Genomic DNA, 12,285 nt, shown 5'->3' with positions numbered 1-12,285 from the left:
TAATCTCTATTTACACTGATTAATCGGTAGTCAATATCCCACTAGCCGACTAGCGCTTAACAATTCTTACAACATACTTTAACATGCGAGCAAACCTTGATATAGTAATTTGGGGCTCAAAATGGTTGCTTTACTTATTCTAGTGGTTATCAAAGTGAAATTTGGGGCTCAAAATGAAGTGTTTTATACATGAATCCTGAAAAGTTGTATCTAACAATTTTAATAATTTGGTAGCAATTAATCGACTGTTTTTGCGTTTACCATTTTTTTAACGGCTAAATGTTACACTCTCGGGTATTAAATCCATAACCTTCTCCTATCTAAACACTTAAGTTGGTTAAAAAAAATCCTATTTGTGTTTATCATATGATTAGCACATTAATTAAAGTTGGTTTAAAAATCCTATTTGTGTTTATCAGTAAATCTAATCATATTATTTTAAACGACAAATAAGCTAATTTTATGATTAAAAATATAAAAAATCAAAATAAAAGTACAAAACCTAAATCAACACCTCTAAACTAGATTACCATTCAACCTAAGATAAAATGGAGGAAAGTTTGTAAGCAGTTAAACACAAATCTATAAATCTCAACTGTTAAAGATTTTCACCGTTCAAAAAAAAAAAAAAATAAATATTAATTTATAGTTTCTTTTATATATAACCCATAAAACTATAAAAGCAACAATAATTTTACATCACTGAGACAACTGTAATTGATAGAAAATCGAATTAATATAATTGGCCTGATTCAAGATAGGCTAGCTCTCCAAAACATGAGCGATTTAATTATAACTTGAACGACGATTACAAAGAAAACACCCAAAAAAATAATAATAACACACTAATCCTACATTCCTACTAAGCTTATTAATTAGAAACTAAACAAAACCGCCCCACTACTTTCCCTCCATCAATTTCTCTTGAATATGTGACTTGACCCGTTTACCGTTGCGAATGGAGGTGTACAAAATAACCGGTTTAGAAAATGGTTTATTTCATTCATACTTGCCAAGTTACATCAAAACAGAAGGTAGACGGGCAACAAGCTGCGCCGCCACTCCTTTCTGAAATCGGTTAGAAAATGGTTTATTATAACTGGTTTAGAAAATGGTTTATTATAACCGGTTTTGGACTGAAATCGGTTTTTTTTAACTGGTTTTTAAAAAACCGGTTTCAATCCAAACCGAACCGACGGTTTGTATACTGATTAGTATTTTTAAACTTTGAAACCGGCTTAAAAACCGAAACTAAAACCGGTTTTTTGGCCCAAATCGGTTTTTATCCAGACCAAATCGATTAGCACTAGTTTGGGTTCCACCATGTAAAACCGGTTGAAAAACCGAACCGTTTTTTTAAACCGGTTCTGTTAAAAACCGGACCGTTTTTAGAAGAAAAAAAAACGATTTACTTGCCGGTAGGCCGGTCGGTACAGACCTGAACCGATTTCCTGTCAGTAATAGGCCCGACTCCAACAATTGCCACGTCTGGTTCATATTATTGGGCCTATAGCCTAGGGTTTGGCCCACTGGCCAGATCCAACATAATCACATACCCTTCTTGTTCGATCGAACCAACAAAAAAGGGCGCCAAGTAGAGTTGTATCAAGTCAATCCTGCATAAAATTAATGGCGATCGAGTGTCTTGTTCTAGGTATTGCTCTCGAGCCTTTAATTTCATGGCTTTTTCTGGGATATGTTGTTAGTTTGGGTGGCTGCTAATATGATATTGTAAAACAATCAGGTGCAGGACAGGAGGTGGGAAAGAGCTGTGTGGTAGTAACCATTAATGGGAAAAAGATCATGTTCGATTGCGGGATGCATATGGGTTACGTTGATCACCGTCGTTACCCCGATTTCTCTCGCATTTCTAAATCCGGCGACTTTGATAACGCTATCTCTTGTGTTATCATCACTCATTTGTAAGCTAAATCTTTCCCCTTTAAAATGTTACAATTTTGTGAATGTCATAGAATTAATTTTTTTTGAGTTAAATGCCGGTTATTTTGCCAGTTTAGTCCAAAAGTTACATTTTTCGCCTGTGGGTCCAAAAAGGTTTCAGCGTTGCCATGTTAGTCCACTGAGATAATTTCATCCATTTTTTCCGTTAACGAGAAGGGCAATTCGGTCATTTTATATGGCCGAATTGCCCTTCTCGTTAACAGAAAAAATGAATAAACTTAACCAAGTGGACTAAAATGGCAACGGTGAAACTTTTTTGGACCCATAGGTGAAAAATGAAACCTTTGGACTAAACTGGCAAAATGGCCCAAACCACAGGGACTAAAATGGCATTTAACTCTTTTTTTTTTGAGTTAAATGCCATTTTAGTCCTTGTGGTTTGGGCCATTTTGCCAGTTTAGTCCAAAGGTTTCATTTTTAACCTGTGGGTCCAAAAATGTTTCACAGTTGCCATTTTAGTCCACTGGGTTAACTTCATCCATTTTTTCTGTTAACGAGAAGGGCAATTCGGTCATTTTATATGGCTGAATTGCCCTTCTAGTTAACAGAATTACATATAAAATGACCGAATTGCCCTTCTCGTTAACAGAAAAAATGAATAAACTTAACCAAGTGGATTAAAATGGCAACGGTGAAACTTTTTTGGACCCATAGGCGAAAAATGAAACCTTTGGACTAAACTGGCAAAATGGCCCAAACCACAGGGACTAAAATGGCATTTAACTCTTTTTATTTTTTTTTTTTGAGTTAAATGCCATTTTAGTCCTTGTGGTTTGGGCCATTTTGCCAGTTTAGTCCAAAAGTTACATTTTTCGCCTCTTGGTCCAAAAAGGTTTCAGCGTTGTCATTTTAGTCCACTGAGTTAACATCATCCATTTTTTCTCTTAACGAAAAGGGCAATTCGATCATTTTATATGGCCGAATTGCCCTTCTCGTTAACAGAAAAAATGAATAAACTTAACCAAGTGGACTAAAATGGCACCCATAGGCGAAAAATGAAACCTTTGGACTAAACTGGCAAAATGGCCCAAACCACAGGGACTAAAATGGCATTTAACTCTTTTTTTTTTTTGAGTTAAATGCCATTTTAGTCCTTGTGGTTTGGGCTATTTTGCCAGTTTAGTCCAAAGGTTTCATTTTTAACCTGTGGGTCCAAAAGTGTTTCACAGTTGCCATTTTAGTCCACTGGGTTAACTTCATCCATTTTTTCTGTTAACGAGAAGGCTAATTCGGTCATTTTATATGGCTGAATTGCCCTTTTAGTTAACAGAATTACATACAAAATGACCAAATTGGCCTTCTCGTTAACAGAAAAAATGGATGAAGTTAACCAAGTGGACTAAAATGGCAACGGTGAAACTTTTTTGGACCCATAGGCGAAAAATGAAACCTTTGGACTAAACTGGCAAAATGGCCCAAACCACAGGGACTAAAATGGCGTTTAACTCTTTTTTTTTTTACTGTAAGTGAGGTTCTATATGATTCAAGTAGGAATGAACTAATATGGGTGTAATATGTTACAGTCACTTGGATCATATTGGAGCACTTCCATACTTCACTGAAGTTTGTGGTTACACTGGACCCATTTACATGACGGTAAGTAATCTCGGTTTATTATATTCTTCAACTTTATTGTGGTTATGCATGGTTGTAAAAATCCCGACTAGTATCCGATTAGTCGCCGATTAATCACTAATCGGAGGTTCACCGGTTATAGCCGATTAATCGCTAGGCGGTCAATGAGGGTCCTATTCTTGCATAATTTTGGCCAGACGCAGGCCAAATTTCGACCAAACCTTATAAATTCGTTCCAATTACTTAAAAAAATTGGTCAACGAGGGGTTAAAACATATCTACTTTAAAAAACTACATAAAAAGATGTGTGTGTGTATATAACTAAAAATTACGTGTAAAAATCTCAATCCGATTAATCCGAGTAATCCTTATTAATTCCGATTAACCGCTAGTCGGTACCCCACCGCCCGACTAGCGCCTAACGATTCTTACAACACTGGGGTTAAGTATGGTTCAGTTCTGATATTTATGCAATTTACAGTATCCTACGAAAGCTTTGGCTCCGCTTATGCTGGATGATTACAGGAAAGTGATGGTTGGAAGGGGAGAAGAGCAACAGTTTACGAATGACAACATCCTTAATTGTATGAAGAAAGGTACCGCCGGTTTCTTCCCTTTTGCTTTTTTTTTTTGTTTTATTCTCTGTTGTCAAGGCTTGTGCCTAGTCCCACTTTTTAGGCTCAGCGCAGCCATCTCGCTTCGCTTCAAAGGTCCCACTTTCAGGGTCTCGGGCGCTTTTTCAGACGGAATTTTTCAAAAATTGTCTGAAACAGTTATATCAACAAACCTGAGATCAACATAAAACAACCTAAACTAGCCCTAAAGAAGCTTATAACATGTCTAAAGTCATAGTTGTCAATAGCGAACAACGGACGATAGTGAGAAGCTACCTATACGCTACATAGCGATAGCGATCAATTAGCGGGGGGCATTTCATGTTTAGCGATACACTAGAACAAAATTTTAGAAATATTTTGTATGTATTTTAATATTTTACCAAAAAATATAAAAAGCTAAAAAATTTACAAAAATCTCGCTATTTATCGCTACCAGCTATATAGCAACACATGAACGCTACGCTACGCTATTCGCTATAGCGAGCGCTATGCTCGCTATTATCAACTATGGCTAAAACCCCTAAGAATTGTATCATTATGCTATACGCCTTGCCTGAAAAGCCCTCGTTTTCTAAGCGCCTTGAATTGAGGCCCAAGGCTCACCCTTTGCGCCTTCGATAACTATGGTTTTTTTCTAATTGAACAATGGTCTGTTATTTTCAGCAAATATGTGGTGTACTTGAACTTTGTGGTTCATCTTAAGCACTATGATTGATATAGCATATTTTAGATTAATCGAGTGTTCTTCAACACCAAAGTTACTTGCTTTCGTTGTTACAGACATAATTTAGTAGCATTTTTCCTGCTGCATTGCTTTATGCATTGTAAGAAAACTGAATACTTCAAAATTATTAGGAAAAATTACAAGTTTTGTCCTTTATCTTAATATCACTTATCAGGCGGTGTCCTTTTTAACGAATTTTGACAAGTTTTGCCCTTTACAAGGAATTTTGTTGCACGTTTTGTCCTTTAGGCTTAACCCAGTTAGATTTTCTTGTTAAATCTTGTCACCCAAGGGGATTTTAGTCTTTTTACCCATTTATTTCAAGAGTCAACCCTAAAATATTTTGTTTTATTCTTTTAAATAATATTAAATAAATGGGTGAAAAGACTAAAATACCCTTGGGTGACAAGATTTAACAAGAAAATCTAACTGGGTTAAGCCTAAGGGACAAAACGTGCAACAAAATTCCTTGTAAAGGGCAAAACTTGTCAAAATTCGTTAAAAAGGACACCGCCTGATAAGTGATATTAAGATAAAGGACAAAACTTGTAATTTTTCCAAATTATTATTACAAATGCAAAAGTAGTGTCAGTGTGCCACCGAACTCATCTCTTTGTTATTTTTTTTTAATTTCAGTTACTGCAGTGGATATAAAGCAAACTGTGCAAGTTGATAAAGACCTTCAAATTCGTGCTTACTATGCTGGACATGTATGCTTCTTGAACGTCTATCTATACACGATCGCATATCAACGTTAAACTCAATTTTCTGCTGACCCTCGGAAGTCAAATTAAACGTTTACCTCAATTTATTATTTGGTTTTAAATGTTCAAGGTCCTTGGAGCTGCAATGTTTTATGCAAGTGTCGGAGATGCTGCTATGGTTTATACGGGAGATTATAACATGACACCTGATAGACATCTTGGTGCAGCTCAAATTGACCGACTTCGTTTAGACCTTCTTATAACAGAGTAAGACTTATTTATGTGTGCTCTTTTTTTTCCTATTAATTAAATGTTTCTATTATTTCTGACTTCATAGTTGTTGCGTTGCTTGATGGCAGTTTTAATTTATGTTTCATCACAAAAAGTACGCCTTTTCAGATGGTTTTTAAATGTTTAAATACTTCAAAATAGAGTAAATTACAAAAATCGTCGTTTATGTATGTCACTTATTGCAAACTGTGTCCTTTGTCTTCAATAATTACAGAAAACGTACTCGAAGTTTGCAAACCCCTTCAAGTTATGTCCTTTAGCCCTTACTCAATTAATTTTCGTGGTTAAATCTGACCAAATGGACCCCACATGAGGGTATTTTTGTGGTTAAATATAACCAAATGGACCTCACATGAGAGTAAAATGACCAAAATACCCTCATGTGGGGTCCATTTGGTTAGATTTAACTACAAAAAGATTAACTGAGTTAGGGCTAAAAGACATAACTTGCAAGGGGTTGCGAACATCGAGTACGTTTTCTGTAATTATTGAAGATAAAGGACACAGTTTGTAATAAGGCCGTGGGGTATGGTGGGGTTGGGGTTGGGGTTGGGGCTTGGGTTGGGCATTTGGTGACACGTGTCCGCGGAGCCAGCCCACTGCCGGGTTACGTGTCCGCGGGGTATGGCGGGGCGTGGGTTGGGCTTGGGTTGGGTGAACCGCGTGGCATAAATGGTTCTTTTAAAAAAAAACAAAAAATTTATAAAAAATCACACAACATTTATAAAAAAACCTACAACTTCATTAAAATTTTAAAAATTACATAATCCTAAAAATTACATAATTTCTAAAAATTACAAAACAAAAAAACCTAGAGCGTTAAAAAAATTTCAAAAAGGTCGATCTTGTCGAACGCCTTGTTTTCCTTGCCTCGAAACTCTATGTTCGCCACCGCCACCCGGTCCTCGTGGCTTAACTCGCCACTGGGAACCGCATCGTAGTAAGCCTTGAAACGCTCGAGCTTGGGCCGTAGCTCGCGCCATTTATGTTGGCACGCGTTGAGGTTGTGGCGGTCGTTACCGACGTTTTGTCGGTAGGCCGCAAATGCTTCCGCCCAATATTTTGTTTGGCCCGGTGGCCGCCCCTTCATAGCGTCGACGACGCTAGTTACGAGCGCCATTTCTTCTTGACGGGTCCAGGATGCCATTTCTTCTTGGGTTCGTGGGATGGGGGGACCAGCGGGGTAGCGGGTTCAAGACAGTGGGTGTAGCCGGTGGGGTGTTTGGTTCATGGGATGGGGGACCGGTGGGGTTGGGGTTGCAATATATAAGGCCTTTGGGTGACCCGGGTGGCGGTTATAGAAGATGGGGGGATGGGGGGGACCAGTTTGAATTTTAAATTTCAAAATTTTAAACACCCGCCTGACGTGGCGGGTGACCCAATGAGAATAAGCCAGCTCGCTTCGCCATACCGCCCCACGCCCGGCTTGAAAGCCAAGCCCCAAGGGGCCACGCCACAACCCAAGCCCACCCGGGGTGGTGACTTGGGCGTTTTACCCCAACCCACGCCAAAACTCCCGCCCCATACCCCACGGCCTAAGTGACATACATAAAGGACGATTTTTGTAATATACTCTTCAAAATATGTCTGCAGGTCAACATATGGGAAAACTATTCGTGATTCAAAATATGCTCGGGAGAGAGAATTTCTTAAGGCTGTATGTACGCCTCATTTTGTCATGTTTATAAGTTATAACCACTAATCATTATCAACTTCGTTATTTTTTTAGTTAAATTTTTATATTTAGAATTGTACTCGTTTTAAATTTGCTTGTGGAAGAACACTTGCAGGTCCATAATTGCGTTGCCAGTGGAGGAAAGGTGTTGATTCCTACGTTTGCTCTTGGAAGGGCTCAGGTTTTCATTCTCCTATCAATTCGACTTTTTTAAATCCGTTTTTTATAAGTTTAACCGCCTTTTTAAATATTTTTTGAGTGTTTATTTTTTGGTGTCTAATCCGCATATATATCACCATTGCTCTTGATTTTCTTGACTGTATATCTCTTAAATGTCAACATATACACGTGTAACAAGCTTATGAGTTGTCAAATAGGAACTCTGTATATTATTGGATGATTATTGGGAGCGAATGAATCTCAAGGTTCCTATCTACTTCTCTTCAGGTTTAATCCCTTATTATGCTTTCTCCTCAACTACAATTAAAACTGTCAAATCATTTCATTTACGTATAAAACAAGGAAGAATGATGATCTATCATTAACGCTAGAGCTGCAAACGAACCAAACGTTCGGCGAACAGTTCGTGAACCGTTCGGCGGGAAGTTCGTTTGTGTTCGTTCGTTTATTAAACAAACGAACACGAACAAGAAATTTCGTTCGTTTAGTTAAATGAACAAACATGAACAGAGGTCGTGTTTGTTTGTTTATGTTCGTTAACATATTCGTTTGTGTTCAATAGTTCATTAGTGTTTTTAGTTTTTATATTTATTTAAATACTTCATAATTCCGACAAATTAAATATCTAATAAGTGTTAGTGTATTATATATTTTGTTCATGAACATTAATTTGTGCTCGTCTGTGTTCATCAACGTTCGTTTTTTGTTCGTTGCCTAAAATTAACAAACAAACACAAACGAACACGAACAAGTTCATTTCCTTAACAAACGAACACGAACATAAAATCTTGTTTGATAAGTGTTCGTGAACACATATATTTCTTAACAAACGAACACGAACACGGTCTTGTTCGTGTTTGTTCGGTTCGTTTGCAGCCCTAATTAACGCAGTAATTTGCTTTGTATCCTTCAGGTTTGACGATTCAAGCTAATTTGTATTACAAAGTGCTCATTAGTTGGACTAGCCAGAAGGTGAAAGATACATACGCTACTAGGAACGCATTCAATTTCAAAAACGGTACTCCATATAACTAGTTTACTAAAAGCATATTATCCGTAAATCCTAGGGGTGTGAATTTCTGACACGACCCGAAGACACGACACGAACCTAACACGAAATTCGCGGGTTTGGGTGTAGTCTAAACGGGTTCGGGTCAGTTTCAGGTTGAACCCGTCAACCCGTTTAGCTAAAGGGGTCAGGTTTGGGTCAACCCGGCCGGGTTGGCGGGTTGACCCGTTTAACCAATTTCTATAATATTATATTTTTTACAATATCTTTTATGTTAGAAATTAAATTTGGTGTGTATTTTATGCTATACTTATAACTTAAAAATAGAAATTGACATAAGATTTTATGATTTTTATGTAATTTTATTATCAAATTTGTGTTTTTTTGTAGTAGATGTTAATTTTAGTATATTAATTTGCTGAAAAATAAAATTTGGGTTGAACGGGTCGGGTTCGGGTCAGCCTGCGAATATTCGGGTCAGGTTCGGGTTCATATGTATGAAACGATTTTCGGGTTCGGGTCGGGTTCGGGTTCGTCTATAATTTTCGGGTTCGGGTCGGGTTGAACCCGCCAACCCGCGAACACGACCCGTTTAGCACCCGTAGTAAATCCATGATGCAGTATAAGTGTATAACTAACGAGGGTTTGGTTAATGTAGTTCAGAGCTTTGAACGCTCGTTAATACATGCTCCTGGACCATGCGTTCTTTTTGCGACACCTGGCATGCTTAGCGGCGGATTTTCACTCGAAGTTTTCAAGCATTGGGCCCCATGCGAATATAATCTTATCACACTTCCCGGGTACTGTGTTGCGGGAACCGTGGGTCACAAGTTGTCTGATAAGACCACAAAAGTCGATGTGGACAAAGATACACAGATCGATGTCCGCTGCAAGATTCATCGATTGTCTTTTAGCCCGCACACCGATGAAAAGGGAATAATGGATCTTGTCAACTTTCTATCTCCGAAGAACGTAATACTTGTACACGGGGATATAATAAACATGGATCATCTTAAAGGAAGAATCGAATCCGAACTGGGAATACACTCCTATTGTCCGTTAAATAACGAAACCGTATCTTTTCCCACAACCCATTTTGTTAAAGCCGATGCCTCGGTTAAATTTATCCGTAGTTCTTTGACGCCAAATTTTAAGTTCGGAAAAGATGAAGCTACGGAAATGGCCCCAGTACAGGTCTGTGACGAAAGGGTAACCCAAGGGATTTTAACGATGGAGACGGGTCAAAAAGTCAAGATTTTACACCAGGATGAGGTTTTAACCATGGTTGGAGCCGAACAAACTGAAGTTGAGTTTGCTTATTGTTTTCCGTTAAGTTTATGCAGGTTGAAGGGTCATGTTACGGATGACAACTCGTTGATTCGCATTGTAAGTGGAAAGATATCGAACGAAGTGGTCGAATTTGGGGTACCGGATGACATGGGGGTTATTCAGGTGAACTCTTTTCGTCTTGCGGTTTGTAAGAATGATAACTGTTCTTTTAGAATTAGTGATGGGTCTACGGTTAGCTCTGACGGTACGTTTTTTTGCTGTAATTGGTCGATTGCGGACAAAGATCTTGCTTGGAGAGTTATATCTGTAATGAAGAACATGGATTCAAGTGTTGATTCTGTTTCTGTTGCTTTGTAAAATTTTACTTCTTTTTTTTTAATTTATGTAAACAGTATTTTGATGCTGAAATACTCTATTAGTGGGTAAAGCTTCATTTTCTCATTTGCTTGTTCTTGATTTTATTTTCTAAATACCCACACGCATACATTAATACATACATATATTGGGTAAAGTTCTTGTACAAATAATCTTAACATACTAAACATACAAATTGAAGGAAAATTCAAAAAGACAAGGTGGCATTTTTGTAATTATCAATAACTATCAAAGTTACTCTACAAATATACCTAAAAAAACCTAACCACTCCCCCCACCCCAAAAAAAAACCTAAACCCCCCACCCCCCCACCCCCCAAAAACCTAAAAAAAACCTACCCCCCCCCCCCCTCAAAAACCTAAAAAAACCTAACCCCCCACCCCCCAAAAACCTAAAAAAAAACCTAACCCCCCCCCCCCCCCCCAAGCTAAAATGCTAAAAACTAAACCCCCCAAAAAACCTAAAAAAATCTAAAAAAATAAAAAAAACACACAAATTATTTTATTTTATTTTTTAACATTTTTTATTAAAAAATCGCTACTTTTAGTAGCAGCCAAAAAAAAATTTTTTTTTTATTTTTTATTTATTTATTTTTTTTTTTTGCTAACGAAATGTAGCGATTTTTTAATAAAAAATGTTAAAAAAAAAATTTGTGTTTTTTTAGGTATTTTTGGTTGTAACTTTGATAGTTGGTGGTAATTACAAAAATGCCACCTTGTCTTTTTGGGTTTTCCTTCAATTTGTATGTTTAGTATGTTAAGATTATTTGTATTTGATCTTTTGCCTACATATATTATGTATTAATGTGCGTGTTCGGTATAATATATGTATGTGTTCTTGAACAAACTAGTATTTCATCCACGTGAGCGTAGTCTACACGGTTGAATCGCTAGGACGATTAAGCAGAGAACCACACGAGTCAGGTTCATTTTGCATGGAGTGAATTTCAAGGATTGTTCTTTATCTTTATACTCATTTTCAGGCGTTGTCCTTTATGTTCAAAATTGAAGAGTTTTGTCCTTTATTTTTGAGTAAATTACAAAAATCGTCCTTTATGTATGTCACTTATTGCAAACTGTGTCCTTTGTCTTCAATAATTACAGAAAACGTACTCGATGTTTGCAAACCCTTGCAAGTTTTGTCCTTTAGCCATAACTCAGTTATTTTTTGTGGTTAAATCTGACCAAATGGACCCCACATGAGGGTATTTTTGTGGTTAAATCTAACGAAATGGACCCCACATGAGAGTAAAATGACCAAAATACCCTCATCTGGGGTCCATTTGGTCAGATTTAACCACAAAAAATTAACTGAGTTAGGGCCAAAGGACATAACTTGCAAGGGTTTGCAAACATCGAGTATGTTTTCTGTAATTATTGAAGACAAAGGACACAGTTTGCAATAAATGACATACATAAAGGACGATTTTTGTAATTTACTCTTTATTTTTTCATATCATACACGATTTGTCCTTTAGGTCTAACCCAGTTAGTTTTTTCAGTTAAATTTGGTCATGTGCAAACACATGAGGGCATTTTTGTCAATTCAAAGGTTGCAGAAGCTTTGAGCTGTAAATCTGCCGTTGAACTTACCTTTGAATTGACAAAAATGCCCTCATGTGCAAAGCATATGACCAAATTTAACTGAAAAAAACTAACTGGGTTGGGCCTAAAGGACAAAACGTGTATGATATGAAAACATAAAGGACAAAACTCGTCAATTTTAAACATAAAGGACAACGCCTGGAAATGGGTATAAAGATAAAGGACAATCCTTGAAATTCACTCTTTTGCATGGTTTAAAAGTTACCGAGCCATTACGGATTTCGCACGATAACATGATGCTAAGATTGCCAATGGAGATAATCAGATAAACAAGTGAGA

The 12,285-nt window shown here is 37.2% G+C and overlaps 1 protein-coding gene across 1 annotated transcript; it reads left to right on the top strand.

Annotated features, from left to right (window-relative positions):
• The first annotated feature begins 1,471 nt into the window (after positions 1-1,471).
• Positions 1,472-10,471, top strand: LOC110922176 (cleavage and polyadenylation specificity factor subunit 3-II). Its single transcript, XM_022166487.2, has 11 exons — positions 1,472-1,654; positions 1,745-1,922; positions 3,486-3,558; positions 4,019-4,133; positions 5,515-5,588; positions 5,713-5,849; positions 7,467-7,530; positions 7,664-7,729; positions 7,926-7,995; positions 8,642-8,746; positions 9,396-10,471. The coding sequence occupies exons 1-11, from the start codon at positions 1,630-1,632 to the stop codon at positions 10,382-10,384; spliced, it is 1,896 nt and encodes a 631-aa protein (XP_022022179.1). The 5' UTR covers positions 1,472-1,629; the 3' UTR covers positions 10,385-10,471.
• The last annotated feature ends 1,814 nt before the right edge of the window (positions 10,472-12,285 follow it).

Source organism: Helianthus annuus, chromosome 17 (genome assembly GCF_002127325.2).
Source record: "Helianthus annuus cultivar XRQ/B chromosome 17, HanXRQr2.0-SUNRISE, whole genome shotgun sequence".
Taxonomy (NCBI): Eukaryota; Viridiplantae; Streptophyta; class Magnoliopsida; order Asterales; family Asteraceae; genus Helianthus; species Helianthus annuus.
This window is presented reverse-complemented; position numbering and strand designations above follow the sequence as displayed.

What these genes read in the sequence shown, in the direction of transcription:
- LOC110922176 (XM_022166487.2), top strand. Translation starts at nt 1,630, where the DNA reads ATGGCGATCGAGTGTCTTGTTCTAG. An exon ending in CTGGACCCATTTACATGACG is followed by an intron (nt 3,559 to 4,018) that starts GTAAGTAATCTC and finishes TGCAATTTACAG; the next exon opens with TATCCTACGAAAGCTTTGGC. An exon ending in TTAGACCTTCTTATAACAGA is followed by an intron (nt 5,850 to 7,466) that starts GTAAGACTTATT and finishes ATATGTCTGCAG; the next exon opens with GTCAACATATGGGAAAACTA.